We start from the raw sequence: 26,480 nt of genomic DNA, 5'->3' as shown, positions 1-26,480 counted from the left end.
TCAAAAGCTTTGCTGAGATCAAGGTAGATTATTTTCTGAACATGGTTAGCCAGCCATATGTGGACCTATCTTATTGTAGTGCCAATGCAAACTACACTATCATAGTTCATCATGAGAACGTCGTGTGGAACTTTGTCAGAAGCTTTGCTAAGATCAAGGTAGATTATATCTACAGTATATTCCCCTGCCAATAATGAGTTATCTTGTCAGAAGAGATGAGATTTGTCTTACATGACACATAGCAAGTCTTCAAATTCCATACAAATAGTATGCTCTATTATCTGCTTTAAGATCTTTTCAGGTATTATGTTAGCTCACTGATAGATAATTACTGGGATTCTCTTTCTTCCCTTCTAGAAGAACGGGGCCAATTTTGTTCTTCTGTGGCACTCTTATATCTCCCTTATTCTCCAGATCTCCTCAAAGATAATGAACAGTCCTCATGAGAAAGATAATGAACAGACCTCATGAATTCCTTCCATATTCTATTGTGCATTTCATCAGGACATAGGGGTATGAACATTCAAATTAATTAGAAGACTGTTTACCACATAATTTCTGACTTCTTCCCTTACCTGTAGTGTTCATTCCTAGTCTATGATATTCAAATCATTTTATTTTATTGGCTGAAAAGACAAAAGTGAAATAGGAGTTCCTTTGCTTTTGTTGGCCATTCCTCCATCTAGAATGAAGAGCAACCCCAATGCCTCTTTTGACTTTCTTTTGCAACTGACATGTTTGAAGAAATCCTCTTGGTCTAACATAGGTAATCACGCCTCCAGCGCTTTCATTTCTTGTTACTCCTTGCTAATGAATTCCTTGCTAAACTCCATTGTCAAATCAACAGATGTTGATTTGGCCTCCCGAGAAAGCCATGACTGCTTACAAAACAGGCAGGGCAATGCTAAGGATAGAGGACAAACCATAAAATATTTACTAGGGTCCTCTTGAGAACACCTTGACTGCAACCATTTCAGCTGACCCCAATTGTACTTGGTATTTCTGAAATCAGAATGGGGAGGGAAATCTAAATTAGACATTTCAGAACAACTCTTCCCTATTCCACTTTTTCACATCATGCAACAAGCAACAATAACTGCAGTCAATTATTACAAATTAATTTCTGAAGAGCACTAGCAAAGCAATTTCCTTGATGACTCATGAGGATTTTCAGAAGCAGTTCTAGCACTGATTGAAGCTCTGATGGGCATACTTGAAACTTCCCAGGTTTCAGAGAGTTTGACTTGCCATATCCAGGAGAAGAAACGGTTGAGCCCCACAGCAGAACGCTTTACTGCTAGGATGTATCATAGCAAGCCGTTTCTGGCATTCTGCCACAAGGGAAGCCAGCTGCACAGTTTCACCTGCAGCCATCTCAAAGGCCGCCTGCATCCTCAGCCTTTACCATCTTGGAAAATCTTGCTGCTTGCTCAGAGTACCAGTTTGCATCTGCTGGGAAGATACCATCCCTCACGAAGGGGACGCTCTAGTAGAGTTGTAAGTGGCATCTCAAACGAACAATAACATAGAAAACGGGAAGATTTTCTTCCTGAAGCTACAGCAGCCAGATTTCTCTTTCAGGAAGTAGTTCGAAGGCCTGAGAGGTTTGCAGAGAATGATGGCAGCCCCCTCCCTCCTCCCCCCCCAAATACATCATTCCCCTCCTTTGCCTAGGCAGGCACTGAATCTGCTCCCCAGGTGGATGTTTGCACGTTGGCGTGGAGATGAACGCCGCTCACAGCCGAACTCCCCTTTGCCCCGCCTACTGAGCGAGAGGATTGGGCGGATCGAAAAAAAGGGGGCTGCCATTGGGTCTCGTAGGGCCGCCCATCTGGCTGCCCCGTTTCAGGCTCGGTTGCATCACAGCGTGCGGATGCTGCTCTCTTCGAGCCAAAGCCAGAGAGCAGCGACGGCGAAAAGGCGATGCTGCTGCCAGGGCATCGCTGCGAGCCGAGCGCGCAAGGCGGGAGCAGGCAACCCAGCAGATCCGGCTTTGCATCCGCAACGAAAATCCTCTAAAGTGCAGGCCGAGGAGCCACACTAATTCAAGGAGAGCCCAAAGCCCGGACGGGGGAGTAACTCTGGGCAGCTTCTCTCCCTCCATTCATTGCCTGGCGAGGACGAATTCTATTACCCTCCTTGTGGGGCGGGGATTTCGGGCTGCTTTTCCACGCACGGAGCCTCAGGTAAACGGAGGTGTCGGCGAGGGAGCGAGCTGTACACTCCCGCGCTGCTCGATCGCTGGCGGGTCGGAGGGAGTCTCCTGCTGCCTGGATGCCTTTGTCCCTTCCCGCCAGGAGTTGGCTGGAGGCGGCCGAGCTTTTCTTGGGGGAGAGCATTAAGGGCCCCCACCCGTTCCCGCATCCTCTTGGAGCCGCTCTCGGTAGCCTCCTCCTCCTCCTCCTCCTCCTCCTCCTCTTTTTCCTCCCCCTCCTCCGTTCGGCAGCCCTTTCGGCTGGACAGCGCCAAAACGAAGTTTACCCGCCAGTCCGAAGACACCAAAGTTGCTGCCGTCGCCGCTGCAGGTAACGGAGCCCAAGCCGGCGGCCGGCTGGGAGAAAGCGGTAGTCTTTGCCTTCGGGGCAAGATGAGCTGCGAGGGGGCGACGCGAGGCCGGGTTAGGGGCTGACCCCCGCACGTCTCTCCCTGCCTTTCTCTCCCGTTCATCCTCCCGCGGGAAGGACGGCTCGAGCACCCCAGCTCACCCCCCGGGGGCAGAGAGACCCCCCGGGCATGCTGCCTGGAGGATGCTGTGGTTCCCGGTGAAGAAGATCCGGAAGCAATTCAAGTTGCTGCTGCTGCTGGTGCTGCTCACCTTCGCCGTGTGGTTCACCTACCTGCACATCAACCTGGTGCGCCAAGGCAAGGCGCTGCGCTTGCACTTCGCCTACGGCCGGGGTAAGCAAGTGGGCGGTCCCCTCCCCCCCCCACTTTTGATGCCTTTGCTTCCTTCCGCCCGGGAGCGGTACCCCACCTTGCTTGCTTGCAATTTCCCCAACTCTCCGATCCCCGCGCTATCCTTTGCTTCCCTTCTCAGCGTCTCTTCTGAATTTAAATATTGAGCCATCTGTAGAAGAGTTGCACAGAATCGTGCTCATCCTGTCTGGAGTGATTAATCTGGAATAATACCAACTCTCATGTAAAAGCAGTAGGGCAGGAATATTTGCAAAGCGAGGAAGGAAGTGCTGTCCTATGTTAGGGTGCGTAAATGGATTCAGGGGTAGCAAATAAGTGTTCCAAATTATCAGCCACCTTCTTGAGGTGGCTCATCTTTGTGTTTTGCGTATCTTGCTAATCTTTCCTAACTTTTCCCTTTGATCCATTATCAAATCAGTGTCTTTAATACCTTGGAAAAGAATATTCAGGGCATCCTGAATAGGCTTCATACCTGCTTGTTATCCAGGAATGTTCAGCATCTTAACTTCTGAGGCTGCATAATTGTTTATGTAAACTACATTCATACAGTCTCATTTGGAGGCTTAAGGCAGTGAATCACCTGTTTCGCCTCTGGCATATTTGAGAAGACTGTTTGGTGTAATAGTTAAAGGCACTGGACTAGGAGCTATGAGAATGAATTATTTTCACCTCTGAAACAATAAAACCAGCTAGGTCACTTGGGCCAGTCATTCTCTCTAAGTGCTAGGAAGAAGGTACTAGAAGAATCACTTTTCCTGGAAAATATTGCCAGGAAAACCACATAGGCAACCATGTAGTCACCATGGGGTTCATTTGAGAGACCAAAACTCATAGCGGGGAAACATAATTTGAGAAATGAGGAAGTCAGTTGGTTTTGTTGAAGAAGGCTGGGTTCTATTAAACCACTTGGTATTTTATTTTTTTTATGCTTGCATGATTGTAAGATGGCAAAACTTCTGAAGATATGTGTGCATGTACGTCAATAAATGGTGGTATTTCATAGCAAGGACCTGCAATTACCTGAATTGATCTCTGTTCAAGGGCTTGAATTGATCTCAGTTCAAGAGCAGCTGTCAGATTTTTATTTCTATCAATCCTGATCTGCTAAGGGACAGTCTCCCAGTTGCTGAGAATCTCTCTCTTTTAATGTTAACAGGAAAACTCTTGCAAACTCTGCAGCCCAACCCTATGCAGGTTTATTCTGAATCCCCCAAAGTGTTCAGCTGTATTTTGTAGCTAGGTTTGCAGGTTTCATTTCCCCATCTGAGTTCAGAGGAGCCCATAGAAGAGCTTCTGTGCACTTAACTGGTTCCAGAACTGAGGTCAGGCATTTGGCTACAATTTCCAACAAGCTGTCTAAAATCCTCCAGGTCTTTAGTCTTCGTGGCAAAATGTTTGTAACAGCAGCTCAATATTTCTTTAGAGCTGGACTGAGTAATGATTTCTGAATCCAGCACACAGAGCTCTACTGTATATCTTGGGGGGAAAAGGAATTCCTAAGAGCATGGAAAATGTAGCTTTTTTCTATCTGAGTCACTTGCTGAACTCATACATGGGGCTGAGAAAAGAGAAGCCATAGTCATAATGTCTTCTTTATGCCATTTGAATCTCAGGGGTGACAAAGGAGGGCTTTGATCTCATACAGATTAAGGAGGTAAGATGGGGGCATGTCCTTCTAGGTTGGTTATTTGCTGAACCAAATAATGCCTTAATGGACAAGAAGAAATGGGAGAAATGTCAAGAGGACAAAAAATAATGAAGTGGGTTAGGGAAAATCCTTACGGTTACTTCAAATGTTTAATTTTAAAAAAATGTTTTAAAACTTCTGGTTGCTGATCGACTAGAGGAAGTAGATTTTTTTTTGGAATGGCCATATAATCAGTTTAATTTTTAAAATAAAAACCAAGTTTGTGAATTTCACTGAGTCTATGAAAGATGACTTAAATTGTACGACAGACTTTTGCTCATTTGCTAAACCACAACGGGTAGTTGTCAGATAACACAACTGCAGCCAATTTTGATTTATTCAACAGATTATGATTAAGCCATGGTTTACTATGATGTTTCAGATTACCGTATCTGTAATTTACAAGCTCTGTGTTTCTTTTAATCACGGGGCATTTGTTATATCTTAGCAGGAATTTAATTTGGAGTCCTTTTTGCAACAGAAAAAAGAACGCATTAATGGACCTTCTTCTGACCTGAAATCTTAGATGCTACAGATTGACTGTACACTGTTCTACTATAGAGGATGATGGAAATAGATTTAAGAAGATTTTGGGACTTCAGCCTAAGTTCTTACTTGTTCTTCCATTCAGCTGCATTTTTTATAATTAATTGCTTTTTATTTTAGTTTTGCTTCAGGAAATAGAAGTGTAGTTTGAAGTAGCTTGGTTTACACCACAATGATCCAGGAAACATATTTAACTTATTACAAGTAGACACGTCAAAAAAATAATGCATAATGTGCCTAAAGTGATATACCACCTGAAGCAGTCCTCTGCTTCCCATCACAGCCATGTGCTACATCTGGCTCTGCTAACTGACATCTCTGCCTCCTGATCACCCCCTAGAAGGTTGAAGTGTCCTCCTTGGTCCTGCCTAGGTATTGTGTTATAAATGTGGAAATACACATAGCTGAATTGTCTCTATGTAAGAGGCAGTGTAGCAAGACATAATGGATGGTCTTACCGCATGGGCGGAGATGGTGCTCTTTAGGAGTATTGTAAAATTGGCTCTCCCGAAAAGCAGGTAGAAGGGCAATGTAAATGCACATCTGGTATTTTGAGATGCAGTCCTAAACAAATAATGGATAGAAGCAAGTGTGTCACTGGGATGAAATAAGATGGAGCTTGGCTGCAATAATTTTGCAGATCAGCATCTCTGGATTATTGCCTAAAGAATGATATAGTTAGTTCAAAACCCAAAGAGATCGGTGCATTAGGAAAGAATTCCTAGTACCTTAAGGGGAAACAAAGTGATTTCCACCAAGAAGATTGAAATTTAACTTGTAGGGTCAAACTACTTGATTTGAAAATTAATTTAAGCCATAGCTAGCATGTGCAAGTGCTATCTGCACTCAAGTTTTATTAATGCCAATCCAGTCTTTTCCTAAAGAATTGTACTAGAAATCCATTGTAGCACCTGAAATATGTCTGTTAAGAAACTTGATTGAATGGCTTCTAATGGGTCTATTATAGCAGGGGTGTTTTATAGCAGGGGTGTTTTATAGCAGGGGTGTTCAAACTTGGCCCTTTTATGACTTGTGGACTTCCACAATTCCTCAGCCAGGCATGCTGGCTGAGGAATTGTGGGAGTTGAAGTCCACAAGTCATAAAAGGGCCAAGTTTGAACACTCCTGTTCTATAGGCACATACCAGTTGGAAGCCATAATATAGCTGTGTTATTTTTTGGCTTAAAAACTTTTGGTTTACCTGGTAAACTGGTAATCAAAATGGCAAATTTGGATACTTTTGGTTTTTCTAAATACTTTTGCAGAACCTATGATTTTCATAAAACTGCTTGCTCATAATAATCAAGGGAGAATTACATCTGAAGTTATACACTTGGAACTGAACTTTAATCTCTATCTTCAGACAAACTGATGCTACAAAATTATTTTACAGGACTGTTTTTCTTTACATTGTAAACAGAGCCTGTGTTTTATGGTAAAATGTTTAAACGAGCCTATATTAGATATAAAAAATGGGGAGGAGGATTTTTAGAATTCCCAGTAATCTTTTATTGTTTATTGATCAAAGCTTATTGAATAAGTATGTGTATTGTGGATATTTTTTAAAAAATAATGATTAACCATTAGGAATTATTTGGAAATCTTACTTGTTTACATGCACATACAGTAGGTAGTCGTGCTAGTCGTTTCTGACTCTAGGGGCCGGTGCTCATCTCCGTTTCAAAGCCGAAGAGCCAGCGCTTGTCCGAGGACATCTCTGTGGTCATGTGGCCGGCATGACTAGATGCCAAAGGCGCAACTGAATGCTGTTACCTTCCCACCGTAGTGGTCCCTATTTTTCTACTTGCATTTTTACGTGCTTTTGAACTGCTAGGTTGGCAGAAGCTGGGACGAGTAACAGGCACTCACTCTGTTACGTGGCACTCAGGATTCGACCCACCAAACTGCCGACCTTCTGATCGACAAGCTCAGCGTCCTAACCCACTGAGCCACCGCGTCCCTATCATATCAAGATGCAAATTCCTTTTCTTCGATTTCATCATGTCTGATTCTCAGAGATTGCCTGGACAGTCCCAGCAGTTTTCTTGCCAAGGTTTTTCAGAAGTGGTTTGCCATTGCCTCCTTCCTAGGGCTAAGAGAAAGTGACTGTCCCAAGGTCATCCTACTGGCTTTGTGCCTAAGGTGGGACTAGAACCCTTATCTCCTGGTTTCTAGCTTAATACCTTAATCAGTACACCTCTCAAACTGAGTCTCCGTTTCAGCGTACAAAGAATGACTATATTCAGGAAATAAGAGAACAAATACATATGACTCTGGAGCTTACCAGTACTATTATAATTGTTTGATTTATGCAACTTTTTAACAGATGGGCATGGTGGTATGCCAATAGCTTTGGCTGGCCTGGAAAATGACTTTTATTGTAGCGGACACAACCTTTTTGGTTGTGTGAAATCAGCAGTAGCCTTTGCTCCCATTACCCACCAGCTTAGACTTAGAAGGCCCAATAGTTATTGGCTGCAGTCTTTCCCAACTGATCAGTTTAAAAAAGTAATAATGGATGACTTTTGTTCTGTCCCTTCTTCTTTGTCTTTTGGGGCCTGCTCTGCTCTATCTTATTCCCAGTATTTTTAAAATTAAGGAGTGGGAACCCGTGACCCTCTAGAATGATACTACTGAACTAACCAAGTCAGCCAACTTGACCATTGATGAGGAATGCTGGGAGCTGCATTCTCAATCACAGGCTCACTATTTCTCATTTATATGAAACTATCGTCCAGCTAAAGAATTGGATTTTGATATTAATATGCTGTTGACTCACGGGTATCTGAATTCAGTTCCAGAATGAGAATGAACAGTTGAAACTTAAAAATAGAGGTTCTGTAGGCTGGGAACCTGGCTGATCTGGAGAATATTATACAAGGTGTTCTGGACGGGATGTTTTTTTTGCCATGAAGAACCAGGTACAAAGCTTAGGGCAACCCTGTATTCATTGCAGCTTGAGAAGTACAGTCCAGAGTGGTTTTGACAGGATCCACCTTATTCAAAATCTGGGATTTTAATTAACATGTAAGATGAGATATCAATGCTTTATGTAAAGAAGAGATAGCTGCCACTGGTTTTTGGAGTGGAATTGTCTCTGAAGATAGCCTGGAAACTTGAACAAAATGTAGCTGGATGGATACAGAACGTCTGTAGACCCAATTCTTTTTCCCCAAAATATATATTTATTTCACCTGTCTGCCCTTTTATTACCTTAAAAAAAACCTCTAGTACTTTCTAGGTCCATTTCAAACTGCCAGACTGGAACTAGTAAGAATTTAAAGGTTAGCTGAAAGGCTTACTTCAGATCAATATACTAGAGAACTTTTAGGGAACTAGAACATTTTAGCAAAGACTGTAAATCTGTTCCAATCAGCTGATGCTTTAGTTTTGGCATTTAAATAGTGCCTGGAGATCTTCTTCTTGAAATCAGTTTTATATGATGAAATAGGTTAATAATTTATCAATGTCTTTTCTAATAGGTAAATAATTCGAGAAGGCATTCATTCTTCTAAAAAGGACTTTAAAATGAAAAAATCTTAAGCAGTAGTATCATAAGATTGACTTCTGTTGCATCATCAGTATAGTACCTTGAATAGAGTACAACATTCATGCCAAAACTGAAATGTTAGCTTTAACAGAGCCTTGGTGGAGCAGTGGGCTAATGCCTCCTTAAGTAACACCAGCTGCCTGCAATTAGTGCAGGTTCACATCCCACCAGGCTCAAGGTTGACTCAGCCTTCCATCCTTCTGAGGTAGGTAAAATGAGGACCCAGATTGTTGGGGGCAATTAAGCTGACTTTGTAATAATGCCGCTTGGGGTGTGTGTGAAAGCCCTAATAAGCAGGCATATACATAGAATGAAGGCTACTGCTAAGTTTGTAAGCCGCCCTGAGTCTTCAGAGAAGGGCGGGATATAAATGGAATTAAAATAAAAATAAAAAATAAAATTATTCTGTTTCTAAGTAATCTTGGGCTGCACAGCCACACAGAGAATTTAGTCATTTTGTTGCTCCAAAACTGGAAGTTTTTAAGAAGAGACTGGACAGCCATTTGTCCAAAATGGTATAGGGTTTTCTGCCTGAACAGGGGGTTGGACTAGTTGACCTCCATGTCTTCTTCTTCTTCTTCTTCTTCTTCTTCTTCTTCTTCTTCTTCTTCTTCTTCTTCTTCTTCTTCTTCTTCTTCTTCTTCTTCTTCTTCTTCTTCTTCTTCTTCCTATTATTATTATTATTATTATTATTATTATTATTATTATTATTATTATTATTATTATTATTATATAGGAGTATCTGCTACTGCCATTGCAAGGACATATAAAAAAGAAAGAAAAATCCCTGTTAAAATGACTTTTTTTAAATTAATATAATCAGCTTTATTAATTATTTATAATCTCTTTGAATAAATTCTTTTTTTTATTAAAAAGTTTTATAAAAATTACAATATAATCCCCAAAACCAACCCACCCCAAACCCCCTCTCTCCGATGAAGCTACCGTGAATGTAGACTTTTTGACGAAACTTTATGAAAATCACATAATTTCTAAAAGTGTATATTCTGGTGGTGTTTGTGCTCATGTTCAGTTCAATAAGATGATGGTTTGTAAGCAAGGTAAAGTTGGATATTTTATTTTCCTAATACCCAAGTGCTTCAACTACTGATTTTAAAAATTATTTTCTGCTTTGATAAACCTGGTAACTGAATATAGCAACATTCTGAAACTACTTCCACTGCTCAGTATGTGGAGACAGATAGAAGGGTGTAAAGTGCTAGAAAGTAGAAAATAAAAGAATGAAAACCTTTTTATAAAACATCAAGGGCATATTTTTCCACTTTGGTAGATGATGTATCTTCTTACTAGTTGCTTTTGGAACAAGTGTAAATGACTGCTCAGAATAGTATGCAACTTGAGTAAATATATCAGCTTGATCTATTTTGAAGATTTTGTTACAGCTTGTTGCCTTATATATCTGTTTTCTTCTCTTCAGACGAGTAATTTAAGAACAGGGTCTAAAGCAGCCTTCCCCATCTCGTGCTTTTTCCATTTCCCAAAGATATCTGGGAACTCCATGAGTTGTGTGAAAACAGTTGTGATTAGTCTCAAGATGAAATTGAAAACATGAGGAAGATGTGCACTTAAGATTAAACATTGGTTTGGAACAATAAAAGTTGATAATTTTTTTTGCACTACATCTTCCCATCGTCTCCTAATATTTCTGGGAGATAATTCTTCAGATCATTGCTATTGCCACTGAAACCTCATCCTCACCAAAATGAGGGAGCTGCCTGGGCTGTATCACTTTGGTTGCTGAGAGGCTAGTGACTAAAGTTCCTCCATAATCATATTCCCCTTTGAACATTGCAATTCAGATACTGCTTTTACATCTGCATGCATTAGCTGGCTTTATATCTCAGACCAAGCCATGATGTGCCTTATTCAGTTGTGGTTTAGTATAATGCATGAATCCACTTTGGTTTGTAAACTATGATTTATGACTTAGCACAATGTGAAATCCAGCCATTAACTTTTATTTAAAAATTCCTCAGTCACATGAATTTAATTTAATTTAATAATTTAATTTAATAATTTAATTTGTATACCGCCCTTCTCCCGAAGGACTCAGGGCGGTGAACAGGGCAATACATAATAAAAAACCAGGATACATGTGCATTTGGTTGTTGGTGAAAGTAGAACTCTGGATTCATACCACAATGAGAGACGTGTGAACTCAGACTTTTGCTCACTTTAGACTTAGTGTAATGAGCAGAAGCAGCCATTGTCATGTCTTATCTAAGCTCAAATATTTTACTCAGAAACCTATATTAAAGCACGGCCCATCAAGAAGTAAAATTTTGATTTTGCCACTTCAAAATTAGTTTTGAGCTGTGTCAGCTCTTAAGAATGAGTAGGTGGAGGAAATACAAACGTATTACAGGAATTTTACAGAACTCTATGCCACAAAACCACACACCTATCGGAGGATAAATCAGAATGTTCTCTGAAGGCTTAATCTATTGAAACCACTAGATGTCATTGATTATTAACTACATAGGCTGAATTTAAGAAGATGTTGTAGATAATCAAATTCTCCTGATTGCACATGCTCCCCATTATATCATTCTTCTTCCAGCAAGTATTCAGAGAAAACCAATGACAGTGTTTTTCATAACAGAGTGTTAGTAAGAACAGCAACTGTCATTTGTTTTTACTCATGGTGATACCTGTCTTTGAATGACAATACAAATAATGAATAATGATTTCAGAACTATACATAGTTTCAATATCACGCTTCCACTTCCGAGGCATGCTGAGTTAACATCCATTACAATTCTAAGTTAATGTTGTAATGCTGTTTTGCAGAAGTTAATCCTTGGAGATCCGTGATATAAGCTGGAGTACTCATTGATCAAATTTACAAAACACAGACTTAAGAGAGTAGGTGAACATTTTATGAGGGGTGGAGAAGCAGTTTAGAGCTGAAACAAAATATTAAAAGACAAATACCAAATGTTAAAAAAGGTAAAGTTTCCCCCGCACATGCGTGCTAGTCGTTTCCAACTCTAGGGGCCAGTGCTCATCTCCATTTCAAAGCTGAAGAACCAGCACTTGTCCGAGGACGTCTCCGTGGTCATGTGGCCGGCATAACTAGATGCCAAAGGCACATGGAATGCTGTTACCTTCCCACCGTAGTGGTCCCTATTTTTCTACTTGCATTTTTTACGTGCTTTCGAACTGCTAAGTTGGCAGAAGCTGGGATGAGTAACAGGTGCTCACTCTGTTACGCGGCACTCGGGATTCGACCCGCCAAACTGCCGACCATCTGATCGACAACCTCAGCGTCCTAACCCACTGAGCCGCGTCCCTTACCGAATGTTACTGAAAGGTAAAAAAAAGTCCAATATGTTAACTTAGAAGAACTGAACCATCGTAAATGCCACATTTCCCCCAGCTGTCTACACTAAACAGAAATGAGGCTGTAAGTGCTGGGAGTGATTAAACTGTTGGAAGAAAAGACAGGTTAAATGAAGTTTGTTACTTAGAAAAGAACAAAATAGTAATGGGCTGCTGGTTTAAGTAATTATTCTGTACTCTTCAGAACAATTGTCATTCATAGTGTGAAGGCTAAATTCTTTAAGATTTTTGGTTGTGAAAGGATGCAAAAAAATTCTCTAGTAAATTCAACAGGGTAATTTTGTTTGCAGTGATATAATACAGATAATATTTTATTAGGGCTGAATTCACAATATTATCTAATCAAGAACTGAAGGGGTGGCTGTTAATCACATGTTTGCCCAATGTCTCATTTTTTCCCCATAGGGAAATCATTAGCCTGATCAGTCTGTTATCTGCTGATTGCCCTTATGTTGAAATATGAGTTACTGCTTTGTTCAAAAATAACCACAGATCCTGGATATGATGTAACAGAAAGCTACGATTAACTGTGGTTTTCTAGCTTATTCTGTAATATATGTGGAGGGGGAAAGTGCCAGGAAAGGAGTTATATATAGGTAAATACAACACAGGTGCATCCTGATTTATTAGCCCTTGATTTGATCACCTGAAAGTGTCGCATATGCTTACCTGAGCTTGTGAGGAACAGCATTATGAAGAAAGAGTAATAAAAAAGATATAAAAGGATCTTTGTTTCTTAAAATAAAGCTCTTGACTTCAGAATACTATTTTTGTGTTGAGAGGAAGATATGAATTAGGTGATTTATATGGTTTCAGTGGCTAAAAGAAAAATGGGAAGATAACTGAGAACAATGTAATGGCAAAGTACTGACTTTCTCCTCGTCCTTCAGACCTGTAGGAAGGTTGACACTTAAGGACTTAAAAAAAGAAAAAAGAAAATACACAGAAAAAGCAGAGACAGAAGAACAGTGGAACATTCTATTTTTTTTAAAAGGTGCTTCCATGTTGGAGGTCAATAAGTTTCAGAGTCAAAGAAAATCCAAGTCTATTGGCAACATTGTGTAGGACAATTGATAAAAAGTGAGAAAATTAAATGGAGGGGTATTGAACATTGCCAGATTTGGATCACAGGTATTTATTTATTTATTTATTTATTTATTTATTTATTTATTTATTTATTTATTTATTTATTTATTTATTTATTTATTTAATATACCGCCCTTCTCCCGGAGGACTCAGGGCGGTGTACAGAGCAATAAAGTAAGAATACAATAAAGCAATAAAGTGAGAAAATTTTAAAACCCAAATCCATCAGGCCAGGCTGGCTTGTTGGAATAGATAAGTTTTTAGATCACGCCAGAAGGAGCGAAGGTTGGGGCCATCCGGATTTCAGCTGGTAAGCGGTTCCAAAGGATTGGCGCACCCACCGAGAATGCTCTCCCCCTGGTGGTGCCTGCCATAAGTTTTTATTATCCGTCAGATCCAACAATTTGTTTTTCAGTGGTCATTGTCTATAGTAATTTTCAAAAATCTACCCTCCCTACATTTTGTTTCACTCTTCTAATTCTCCCGCATTTAACAGTGTATGTGTGTGTTTGTGTGCAGCATACTTCTTGCATCTGTTGATACGAAACCTTGAACAATATCAATTTTAAAGCATTTAAGATGTTACAATAGTTGTGTTTGCTGCAACTTTTACAGAAATGGCTACATTTATAGTGAGGCAATACTGATTTTATTTTGTGTTCCTATTAATATGAATTTATAACAACCACTCCAGGCTACAAAAATGCCTACAACCATTAGATGGCAGTTAAGAGATAGGGAAGAAATAACTCCCTGATTCCATCTACATGTTGTTTGAATTTTTGCAGATTTGGCAGTCCAATGCCAGACCAGCTAACCTATACTAATTATTACTAACAATAATTGAACAGGATTCTGAAAACTGGTTTAGAGTCCTTATTTTTCTCATCTGCCTCATTCAGCCTAGATAAAGGCTGAACCTAAACCCAAAGAGGTTTATTTTATGCAATTTCTTTCTTGCCAATAAAATGCAACTATGATTAATTCAAAACAATTCCAGCTTTTTCTTGCTGTCTTTTGATATTATTGAGAGGATGGGGAGGGAAGGGAACGCCTTAGTGAACATGAACATCATAGCTTTTGTTATTCTAAAAGTTGGGTGTTTAGGTCAATTTATAAGCACTTTGTCATTGGAAACCTGTAGAATAGAATTTGCAAATAAACAAGGATAACATTTAACATGTTAAAAGGCACCGTGTATTGAATTTAATTCTAGAACAAAAGGGAAAAAAATAACACTACAGTATAGGTGCCTTTTTCTGCCTGGTGGAAAAAGAAAGACAGTTTAAGTACCGTAGTTTCTTTCTCTTGATAACCCTGAGCTGTTTCTGAAATCAGAGGTCTACTAATTCCATAAGCCACATGTTTACTTTCTTCAAAACTGTGTAGGGGAAGTCACCATGGAGATACCAATCTGTGTTTTTTATTCAGTATAATTTCTGTTTTCAATGGAAAGTACAGAGAGTACTTTTGTATGCGACCTATAAGCATGTAAAGAAGAAACAAATTTGTTTCCTCTTGTTAAATCGATGAAGCAGGTCTGAAGGTAAGAAAATGAGTTCTTCTGTTGAAATGGGAATATTTTACTTCCTTCCATTTTTTCAGTCTGTGTCTTACAAAAATGATTGCTGCATCTTCAGTAAAAATGTGGACACGTCAGGATTTGAAATTCAATGCAGGAGAATTTCACTAAGACTCAGGATATTTTTTTAAAAAAAGATATAAGAGTGCAGGTGGAATTAGGATTATGCCTGTATGAGATTCTTTTCAAGCTAAATGCTTTCATCAGCGTTGGAATGAAACCAAAAGTTCATAGACAGAAGGAAGAGATGAGGCTGGAAAAAAATGAATATAAATAGTTAAGATAAGGAAAAAAGAGTTTAGATCAATAACAAAGTCAGAGATGCAAATAAAAGGGCCCTCTTGAAATTGTGATTTATAGAAATAAAAATATCTGTAGCAGTGATAATTGTCAAATTATTCTGTAGGCAGATCCAGAACAGCATCTGTTGTAGCTTGCTTGGATGGAGAAGTATTGTCACTCAAAGAGCTTATGTTCTCCTTCTATCTAAACAATTGTTCTGTACAACCTGAAGATTAAATTAATGAAAGGAGGAGAAATAACATTTAAGAGTCAGATTTGAAATCTGCTCCCAAAGCTGACTCAATTACAGTTTAAAGAGGGCAATCTGAGGGTCTCACAAAGTTCTATTGTGATCAGTGGTTAAGGCACCAGAGAAGAAATCAGGAGATGGTGAGTTCCAGTTCTACCTTAGACACAAAATCCTGGTGGGTGACCTTGGACCAGTCACTCTCTCTCAGTCCAACCCACCTCACAGGGTTGTTGTTGTGGGAATAATAAGAAAACAAAGAGTATTAGGTAAGTTTGCCTCCTTGCGTTATTTATAAAAATAACAAAGAAATAAAGAAATAGCTTTTGTTGTGTTGAAGGAAAAGTCTTCATCAGGGTTCAGTCCAAGCCGGGGATAAACAACATGGTGACTGCTTTAGGAAGAAGGTTACAGTTTATTGAAGAGGAGAGCCAGACAGGAAGATGGCTCTGGAAGAAAAGAGGCTGAGCACATGTAGGGAGTGGGTTTTTATATCCTCTGGAGCCTTTTGTTTGGAGTCGTTTCCTGTTCCTGTTTTGAGGCTTTGACCTATGTCATGTATTTTGACCTGTGTCCCTTTGGCATCTTTGAGTTAATCCTATTATGTCCTGTCTTACAGTTTGGGTGGGGTATGTAGATTTTAGGTGTTTTTGTCTTCTTAATCTTCTAGCTTCAACTTTCCTGAGTGGTTTACATCTGCATTTCTATAGAGCTGGTTTCTGCTTGAGGGAGGGAGACTTGGGGCTCTTAAGAGGCATGCTTGTCTACCTCTTTAAGATCCTTTGAGGAAATATATTTTTCTGCCCTTTTAATATTTCCTTCTCTGGGGGGCTAACTTCCCACAGTTGATTAACTGTGATTTGTTGAACAAGCCACAATGATCTAGGTTTACATGTCATACCAAGTTATAAACCATGGTTAACCAACCACAGAAGCTGGATTTAATTGTAGAACAAAAGGAAAAAACACTGCTGTACAGATGTATATTTCTGCCCGGTGGGAAGAGAAAGTTTGTCATTTCTTTCTTTTCTGATAACAGTCATGCTGTTGTCATGCTAAGATAAAATGGAATTAAAAAATTAATTATGGATTATATTTCAATTCCTTGGGTTAAGTAAGTAATCAAGAGTGAGTTATGAAGATATAAAACAGGGATGGGCAGCTATGGCCTCTTTATGACATGTGGATTTCAACTTCAAGATTCCTGAGCCAGACAGAATTCTGGGACTTGAAGTCCATAGGTCGTAAGGAGACCATGCAAACTGCTTCCTTTCTTTGTGTAATCAGTACTCTAGTGGGCATATACCCAGTATATTAAAGTCAGATCCATCAACTGTTCAATGTTGTTGTTGTTGTTAGCTGCGAAGTCGTGTCCGACCCATCGCGACCCTATGGACAACATTCCTCCAGGCCTTCCTGTCCTCTACCATCTTCTGGAGTCCATTTAAGCTCACGCCTACTGCTTCAGTGACGCCATCCAGCCACCTCATTCTCTGTCGTCCCCTTCTTCTATTGCCCTCGATCTTCCCCAGCATTAGGCTCTTCTCCAGGGAGTCCTTCCTTCTCATTAGGTGGCCAAAGTACTTGAGTTTTAGCTTCAGGATCTGGCCTTCTAAAGAGCAGTCAGGATTGATCTCCTCTAGGACTGACCGGTTTGATCGCCTTGCAGTCCAAGGGACTCGCAGGAGTCTTCTCCAGCACCACAGTTCAAAGGCCTCAATTCTTTGGCGCTCAGCCTTTCTTATGGTCCAACTTTCACTACCATACATTGCAACTGGAAAGACCATAGCCTTGACTATACGCACTTTTGTTGACAGGGTGATGTCTCTGCTTTTTAGTGTGCTGTCTAGATTTGCCATGGCTTTCCTCCCCAGGAGCAAGCGTCTTTTAATTTCTTGGCTACAGTCCCCATCTGCAGTGATCTTGGAGCCCAGGAAAATAAAATCTGTCACTACCTCCATTTCTTCCCCATCTATTTGCCAGGAATTGAGAGGGCCAGATGCCATGATCTTGGTTTTCTTAATGTTAAGTTTCAACCCAAGTTTTGCACTCTCCTTCTTCACCTGCAACAAGAGGCTCTTTAGTTCTTCTTCACTTTCTGCCATTAGAGTGGTATCATCTGCGTATCTTAGGTTGTTGATATTTCTTCCGGCAATCTTAATTCCAACTTTTGATTCATCTAGCCCTGCCTTTCTCATGATGTGCTCTGCATATAAGTTAAATAGGCAGGGCGACAGTATACAGCCTTGCCGGACTCCTTTCCCAATTTTGAACCAATCAGTGGTTCCGTGTCCAGTTCTCACTGTTGCTTCTTGACCCGCATATAGGTTTCTCAAGAGACCAATAAGATGGTCTGGTACTCCCATCTCTTTAAGAACTTGCCACAGTTTGTTATGATCCACACAATCAAAGGCTTTAGCATAGTCAATGAAGCAGAAGTAGATGTTTTTCTGGAACTCCCTAGCTTTCTCCATGATCCAGCGTATGTTGGCAATTTGATCTCTAGTTCCTCTGCCTCTTCGAAATCCTGCCTGCACTTCTGGTAGTTCTCGATCCACATACTGCTGAAGTCTAGCTTGTAGGATTTTAAGCATGACTTTACTAGCATGAGAAATGAGTGCAATGGTGCGATAGTTTGAACATTCTTTGGCACTGCCTTTCTTAGGAATTGGAATGTAAACTGATCTTTTCCAATCCTGTGGCCACTGTTGAGTTTTCCAAATTTGCTGGCAAATTGAGTGTAGCACTTTTACTGCATTGTCTTTTAAGATTTTGAATAGCTCAGCTGGAATACTGTCACCTCCACTAGCTTTGTTGTTGCTCAGCTTTTCTAAGGCCCACTTCACTTCACATTCTAGGATGTCTGGCTCGAGGTCAGTGACCACCTCATTGTGATTATCAGGGACGTTAAGCTCATTCTTGTATAGTTCTTCTGTGTAATTTTGCCACCTCTTCTTAATCTCTTCTGCCTCTGTTAGGTCCCTGCCATTTTGGTCCTTTATCATGCCCATTTTTGCATTAAACGTTCCCTTCATTTCTCCAATTTTCTTGAAAAGATCTCTGGTCCTCCCTATTCTATTGTTTTCTTCTATTTCTTTGCACTGTTCATTTAAGAAGGCATTCTTATCTCTTCTAGCTATTCTCTGGAATTCTGCATTCAATTGGGTGTATCTTTCTTTTTCTCCCTTGCCTTTCGCTTCCCTCCTTTCCTCAGCTATTTGCAAAGCTTCCTCAGACAGCCATTTTGCTTTCTTGCATTTCTTTTTCTTTGGGATGGTTTTGGTTGCTACCTGTTGTACAATGTCACGAACCTCTGTCCATAGTTCTTCAGGCACTCTGTCTATCAGATCTAATTCCTTAAATCTATTTGTCACCTCTACTGTATATTCAACAGGGATATGATTTAATTCATACCTGACTGGCCTAGTGCTTTTCCCTACTTTCTTCAGTTTAAGCCTAAACTTTGCAAGGAGAAGCTCATGGTCTGAGCCACAGTCAGCTCCTGGTCTTGTTTTTACTGACTGTATAGAGCTTCTCCATCTTTGGCTGCAGAGCATATAGTCAATCTGATTTCTGTGTTGACCATCTGGTGATGTCCATGTGTAGAGCCGTCTCTTGGGTTGTTGGAAAAGAGTGTTTGCTATGACCATCGTATTCTCTTGACAGAATTCTATCAGCCTGTGCCCTGCTTCATTTTGCACTCCAAGGCCAAACTTGCCTGTTATTCCAGTTATCTTTTGGCTTCCTACTTTAGCATTCCAATCCCCCATGATGATAAGAACATCATTTTTTGGTGTTAGTTCTATAAGGTGCTGTAGTGCTTCATAGAACTGGTCAATTTCATCCTCTTCAGCACTGGTGGTTGGGGCATAGACTTGGACTACTGTGATATTGAATGGTTTCCCTTGGATTCGAACTGAGATCATTCTGTCATTTTGAGGATTGTATCCCAGTATTGCTTTTCCTACTCTTTTATTGACTATGAAGGCTACTCCATTTCTTCTGAAGGATTCTTGCCCACAGTAGTATACCTGATGGTCATCTGAATTAAATTCACCCATTCCTGTCCATTTTAGTTCGCTGATACCTAAGATGTCAATGTTCAGTCTTGTCATCTCTTGTTTGACCACGTCCAGTTTTCCTTGATTCATGGATCTTACATTCCAGGTTCCTATGGAGAAAAAATCTTTACAGCATCGGACTTTCCTTTCACCACCAGACACATCCACAGCTGAGCGTCCTTTCGGCTTTGGCCCAGTCGCTTCATTCTTTCTGGCGCTACTAGTACTAGCCCTCTGCTCTTCCCCAGTAGCATATTGGACACCTTCCGACCTGAGGGGCTCATCTTCCAGCGTCATATCGTTTTGCCTTTTGGTACTGTCCATAGGGTTTTCATGGCAAAGATACTGGAGTGGGTTGCCATTTCCTTCTCCAGTGGATCACGTTTTGTCAGAACTCTCTGCTATGACCTGTCCGTCTTGGGTGGCCCTGCACGGCATACCTCATAGCTTCATTGAATTACGCAAGCCCCTTCGCCACGACAAGGCAGTAATCCATGAAGGGGATTCAATAGAATGTTCAATAGAATGTGATTATTTCTTGTTCATTAAATTCATCTTTTTTTCTGACTGAAAAATATCATTGTTTGCAGACATTTTAATCCTACCTGGCAGGAATACTGCAATGCAGCATGTGGACATTGTTAAGATACATAGTTTTGCTTCATGCCAAAAATGAGACATAAATTTAATAGGGAGTTAGCACAGCATTGTGTTGCCTTGCCTGCTAGAGGAAATGCAGTATTACACTCCAGTCACCAGATGGGGAGATTAAGGCGCAACACTATGATTTTTCCAGAAGTAGTGCTGAACAAGAGCTGCTATTGCCAGGTAATGCCAGATGGCATGGGAGTGAGGGGAGGGGGATGAAGGATGAGAGAAGGCAAATGAATCAAGAGAGAGAGCAACTTCTTCTGAGTCATTGCTAGACAATATGATGCCTCCCAAGTGTTTTAGGTTACAATTTCTTGCTACTAGCTTTTTCCTTGGGTTGGATGCAAGTTATATCTATTTATTTGATTTCTATATCTCCCCCCCCCATCTCAACAAGTTGAGAGTTGATATCCAAAGCATCTGAACAGTGCTAGATTATCTAAATCTATTTTTGGTGTGAGTGAAGCAGTTTGGGAGGATTGATTGATCGTGTGCCATCAAATCAGTATCAACTCTTACTGACCCCACATATCTTCTCCAGTATGATCTGACCCCAACCTGGACCTTCAGGTCTTCCAATAGTGCACCCCTTGCTACTGTAATTCAGTCCATTTACCTTGCTGCTGATCATCCTCTTTACTTTTCTACTACCTTTCTCAGCATGAGAGCGTTCCCCAGAGAGCTTGCTCTTGATGTTGGAGTCTTTCAAATGCTAAGAAACCACAAGCACACCCCTGAATTGTTGTTCCTGTTTGCTTCAAGCTGACCTTGTGCTGATGCCAGATGATGGAAGGCTAACCTCCCACTGACCTCCAGTTGTGGAAGAAGATGCAGATGACCATCTGCTGTAGCAACTGGGTAGCTTAGTTGCACAGTAGTGGTTGGCAGGGAAATCAGTTATCAGCTAACTGGAGTAACAGAGGGAGAGATATTTAAATCCGACATCTGTTTAATTGACTGGAAGGAGGTAGTGAAGAACGGAGAGAAAATATGATGATAGTATATAAAAATCTTTCTTGCTTTTCTGGGCTACAGAATAACTACTCTGACTGATTAACTGTTATATTCAGTTTTTCTAAATATCCTTTCTCCACCCATTATGCACACTTGTGTCACTATTGAAACATATTTCTGTTTCTGAAAATTAGTCTAGTGTGTTCCCAAGAGTCCAGGTCCTAAAAAGCTTACTTTGTAAACCATTTTCCCAGAAAAAAATATATCTGCATGGCAATACAAATCTAATCTTCCATATTGCTCATTGAAAAAACATGAGCACAGATGTTGGGAACTTTCTTCTTCTTCTTCAGGGAGTTGAGGAATGATCAAATGGAGGATATTTGATGGTTGGGTAAAATGCAGCAGGAGGGAAAATGGGAGAGAAATTGCAAGCTTCTATGTCTGAGCAGTAGAAGCTAAAGATTCAGAAGAGAAATATATTTCAGGTCTGGCTTGATTTAAAAATATTGAAATTATCCTTGTGAAAACATGTACAGGTTAGGTTACAGGGCAAACGTTTTTGTTCATTGAACATCCTGGAGGAAATTCATGACAAACCATTTTGGTATTGCTGCCAATTGAATCACATGGAGTATCCACAAAATCACCCTGAAACTCTGGTTTACCTGTATTCCACATTTTTGTACATCAGCCATTTGTGGACTATGGCTAGAAAAAGAACATTGTATTAGTTAGGCCATAATGTTTGGAGAACTTTCTTAAATAAGGAGTGCTTGCAAGTCTCTCTCTGTTTTGGTTTAGGTACTCTAACATTGCACAAGTGGTATAATCAACCAGACAAGACTTTTGCCACATTAGTAAGGGCTGGAAACATATTGATCCTGATTAGTTCATGGTTTTCAAAGGGCTTTTCTATAATTATGGTTTTGTTTTCATTCTGCCACCAGTTCTGATTTTTCCAACTATGCCATTAAAGTTGGATAACATAAGATCTGAAAGTTATTTCATTGAAGTAAAAAGTTGTTTTCAGATATTAGAAACTCATACTGAAAAGTCCTCTGTGAAACTGGAGAGAAATGGATGTTGCTTTGGCCTGAGAGCTATGATTTCATATGCCAATGTGAAGTGTACTCTTTGCCTGTCTAATGTAAGTCCTTCAGACACCATCACCCCTTTTTTTTAAAGGGAAGAGTCTCAGAAGGACTGCTTGCCTTAAGGTCATGTCTTTGAGTCCTTCCACATCATCCCATTCTCATCTCCTGCTATTATCCTTACCAATCCCATCTTGAATTTCTTCCATCAGGGCAATGAGGTTTGCCTTAGTGCCTTGCCTTCCTTGTTTTCCCCACTCCATTGTTTCTTTTTGTAATGAGGGAAAACTCATGTAAAAAACTCTAGCTGGCCACTATCTGGGAAGCAGTAAAGCTGCTGGATGATGTGATTCTGGAGCAGTGTTTTTCAACCTTGACAGCTTTAAGATGTGTGCCACTCCAACTCCCAGAGTTCCCATGCCAGTCTGGGAGTTGAAGTCCACACATTTTAACATAGCCAAGCTTGAAAAACACTGCTGGAGTGGATAAGGGGATGGTGGCAGAGGGCAAAGGCATCTCCCAACTGGCAGAAGGGAGGAAGCAGAAATTCTAGTTGAAGCAGATTAGTTGAAGCAGAAATTCACCCCGTGGCAAATTACAGGCCCACTACTGGCCCAATAATGCTTGGGAATTCCTGGAAGCCAGGAACTTAGACCAGGAACTCAGTCTTCAACAGGCACATAGAGATGAACAACATTTAAACACAATTCAAAAGAAAAATAAAGCTAAAAAGGGAACAAAAAGTTCAGAACAACGCTCATCAGCAATCAACACCTAGATAAATAAGGATTAACACCAAGATCAATACCAAACAGTCAAAGAGTAAACAATACCCTAATCAAGGAAGTAGCAACTCAGACAAAAATCAAACAGTAAACAACAGCCTAATAAAGGAACTACCAAGGAGAAAACAACACCTCCAACAATATTGAAGGATAAAGTTTATTCTTTTATAAATTGTATAAAAGAATAACACCAATGAATTGTAACACTAAGGTATGAGGCTAACTGTATCCTGCCCATAAAAGTGACTCACAAATGGTAATCAGTAAAAACAATGTATTATGACTTGCTAAAAGCTTCCCAGGAGACTGGAACTTACTATCAGTAAGAAAGGAACATCGGCCCAAGGTGAAAATTACAAGTAAACAAAATAAGATAGTGACAGATGTAAGGAAGTTGTCAGAATAAGTCTTTTTGAAATGTTAAAAGCTTCAAAGATCTTTTAGAGATGTAAAAAGACTTCAGAGAATGACTTAAGTTTCTTAGGGGTGGCATGTATCCTGAAAAAAGTATAAAATGCCTGGTTTGAAACTTGCTCAGTGCTCTCTTGGAACCCAGTCCAACTTGGCAAGGGTCTAAGAGGCTGCTTTTGTAAACGCTTTCCTTTTTTAATTTTCAATTTTCTTTTCAATAAATCTTTGTTTTGTTAACCAAACTTGTCTTCGAGTTGTGAGTATCAAATTTTGGGTTTTTAAATCTCACAATATTGACTGGGCAAACTACTATATATAAGCAACGAGCAAGTCCCACTCCCTTCTAGCACTGAAGATGTTACCTAATCTGGCAACAAAATATTTATAAAAGCAAACAAGCAAGCTCAGACAGTGCCAAGGACCCCACAATGTGGGATGCATATTCCCACATTCCTTATATGACTGATGAGCTTTTGTTGCAAAGGAAGCACAGTCCAATTTCTTCTCTGGTACAGCAATGGCTCACTTTGCTGATCTCTAATCAACCAAGTGGGGAATGTACAGAAAGGTTAATTATTTGTTAAATTGGCCAATTCTAAGCAGATGCACTTTATATGTGCAGAGTGTTTGCACATGTTGTTTTTCCTGCTGTCAATAGAATTATTTTGGAAATTCTGACATGCAAAATGGTTGTGATAGTTGGTAAATAAGATTCTGCCTGAAAAGGTAGACTGGGAGATTTCATAGAGTTCTAGCACTTTTTAATTTTAAAGTCCCAGATTAAGTTTTTGGCAGGCTAGTTGTGCATCAAGATGACTAGATGTGCACATTTCTACTGCACAATGCATAAAGAGGATATGCCAGGCTCTTGCACTGTAGCATTTATAAATCTGAATCCTGATCACAAGGGGATTATGTTCCTGATAAAATAAACCTTCTTCTTATCTTTTACAAGTAGATAATTACTTTTCTCTGCCTAATTTAACGCAGAGATTTCTCAGCTGAAATAATGAGACTGTTACCACACTTTCCAGGTTGCAAAGCATATCAAGTCAATGAAGTGGGGATTGTTGTAGGGAGTCAGATAAAAAAATACTCCCACCCATGAAATGATTCTTAATGGAGATTGCCAATACTTTTGCTGGCTGGAGATTTGCCTGGCATGTGCCTCACTGAAGGGAATGATTTAGCACGTTAGGTCATTGCAGGAGTCAAACAGAAGATAAGTTTTATTTGCACTGAGCTGTAAACAGCAGCTTTAATAGATTCACTTGCAGAATATTAATGGCCTGGCAATCGACAAAGGGAAAAGGAATATGGATTTAGGAAGAGAGATCCGGTTGTACAGGGAAAGGGGTTTTGAGAAGCATTTATTGGAAAGCAGGTAAATAGAGCGAGATTAAGTTTATAAGTTATAGGTGACATAACTCGAAGATTGGCTCAGAGTAGGAAAGAAGCTGAGGACTGGCAGTCCTTCCTATAGATTCTTTTATCCTACTGTATTATTTTATTTATTTATTCAATTTCTATAGCTACTCTTCGCAGACAAGTGCTCTGGGTGGTGTTAATTAATTATTAATGCAAGAATACCCCACCTTCTTAAATGAACAGTGCAAAGAAATAGAAGAAAACAATAGAATAGGGAGGACCAGAGATCTCTTCAAGAAAATTGGAGAGATGAAGGGAACGTTTCATGCAAAAATGGGCATGATAAAGGACCAAAATGGCAGGGACCTAACAGAGGCAGAAGAGATTAAGAAGAGGTAGCAAAATTACACAGAAGAACTATACAAGAATGAGCTTAACATCCCTGAAAATCACAATGAGGTGGTCACTGACCTCGAGCCAGACATCCTAGAATGTGAAGTGAAGTGGGCCTTAGAAAAGCTGAGCAACAACAAAGCTAGTGGAGGTGACAGTATTCCAGCTGAGCTATTCAAAATCTTAAAAGACGACGCAGTAAAAGTGCTACACTCAATTTGCCAGCAAATTTGGAAAACTCAACAGTGGCCAGAGGATTGGAAAAGATCAGTTTACATTCCAATTCCAAAGAAAGGCAGTGCCAAAGAATGTTCAAACTATCGCACCATTGCACTCATTTCTCATGCTAGTAAAGTTATGCTTAAAATCCTACAAGCTAGACTCCAGCAGTATGTGGATCGAGAACTACCAGAAGTACAGGCAGGATTTCGAAGAGGCAGAGGAACTAGAGATCAAATTGCCAACATACACTGGATCATGGGAAAGCTAGAGAGTTCCAGAAAAACATCTACTTCTGCTTCATTGACTATGCTAAAGCCTTTGATTGTGTGGATCATAACAAACTCTGGCAAGTTCTTAAACAGATGGGCATACCAGACCATCTTATTTGTCTCTTGAGAAACCTATATGTGGGCCAAGAAGCAACAGTGAGAACTGGACACGGAACCACTGATTGATTCAAAATTGGGAAAGGAGTCTGGCAAGGCTGTATATTGTCGCCCTGCCTATTTAACTTATATGCAGAGCACATCATGAGAAAGGCAGGGCTAGATGAGTCAAAAGTTGGAATTAAGATTGCCAGGAGAAATATCAACAACCTAAGATATGCAGATGATACCACTAATGGCAGAAAGTGAAGAAGAACTAAAGAGCCTCTTGTTGCGGGTGAAGAAGGAGAGTGCAAAAGTTGGGTTGAAACTTAACATTAAGAAAACCAAGATCATGGCATCTGGCCCTCTGAATTCCTGGCAAATAGATGGGGAAGAAATGGAGGTAGTGACAGATTTTATTTTCCTGGGCTCCAAGATCACTGCAGATGGGGACTGTAGCCAAGAAATTAAAAGACGCTTGCTCCTTGGGAGGAAAGCCATGGCAAATCTAGACAGCACACTAAAAAGCAAAGACATCACCCTGCCAACAAAAGTGTGTATAGTCAAAGCTATGGTCTTCCCAGTTGCAATGTATGGCTGTGAAAGCTGGACCATAAGAAAGGCTGAGCACCAAAGAATTGAGGCCTTTGAACTATGGTGCTGGAGAAGACTCCTGCGAGTCCCTTGGACTGCCAGGTGATCAAACGGTCAGTACTAGAGGAGATTCCCTGACTGCTCTTTAGAAGGCCAGATCCTGAAGTTGAAACTGAAATACTTTGGCCACCTAATGAGAAGGAAGGACTCACTGGAGAAGAGCCTAATGCTGGGAAAGATTGAGGGCAATAGAAGAAAGGGACGACAGAGAATGAGGTGGCTGGATGGAGTCACTAAAGCAGTAGGTGTGAGCTTAAATG

General features: G+C 40.3%; 1 protein-coding gene across 1 annotated transcript in view; it reads left to right on the top strand.

The window, feature by feature from the left end:
• Positions 1–2,747: 2,747 nt before the first annotated feature.
• Positions 2,748–26,480, top strand: part of B4GALNT4 (beta-1,4-N-acetyl-galactosaminyltransferase 4) — a gene marked incomplete at both ends in the record, with an annotated part of 237,260 nt that continues 213,527 nt past the window's right edge. The window contains one exon of the mRNA XM_083348960.1: positions 2,748–2,898. Within this exon, the coding sequence (XP_083205086.1) occupies positions 2,748–2,898 (151 nt within the window). The remainder of the gene's footprint in view (positions 2,899–26,480) is intronic.

The sequence above is a fragment of the Vipera ursinii genome (genome assembly GCF_947247035.1).
Source record: "Vipera ursinii genome assembly, chromosome: 1".
Taxonomy (NCBI): Eukaryota; Metazoa; Chordata; class Lepidosauria; order Squamata; family Viperidae; genus Vipera; species Vipera ursinii.
This window is presented reverse-complemented; position numbering and strand designations above follow the sequence as displayed.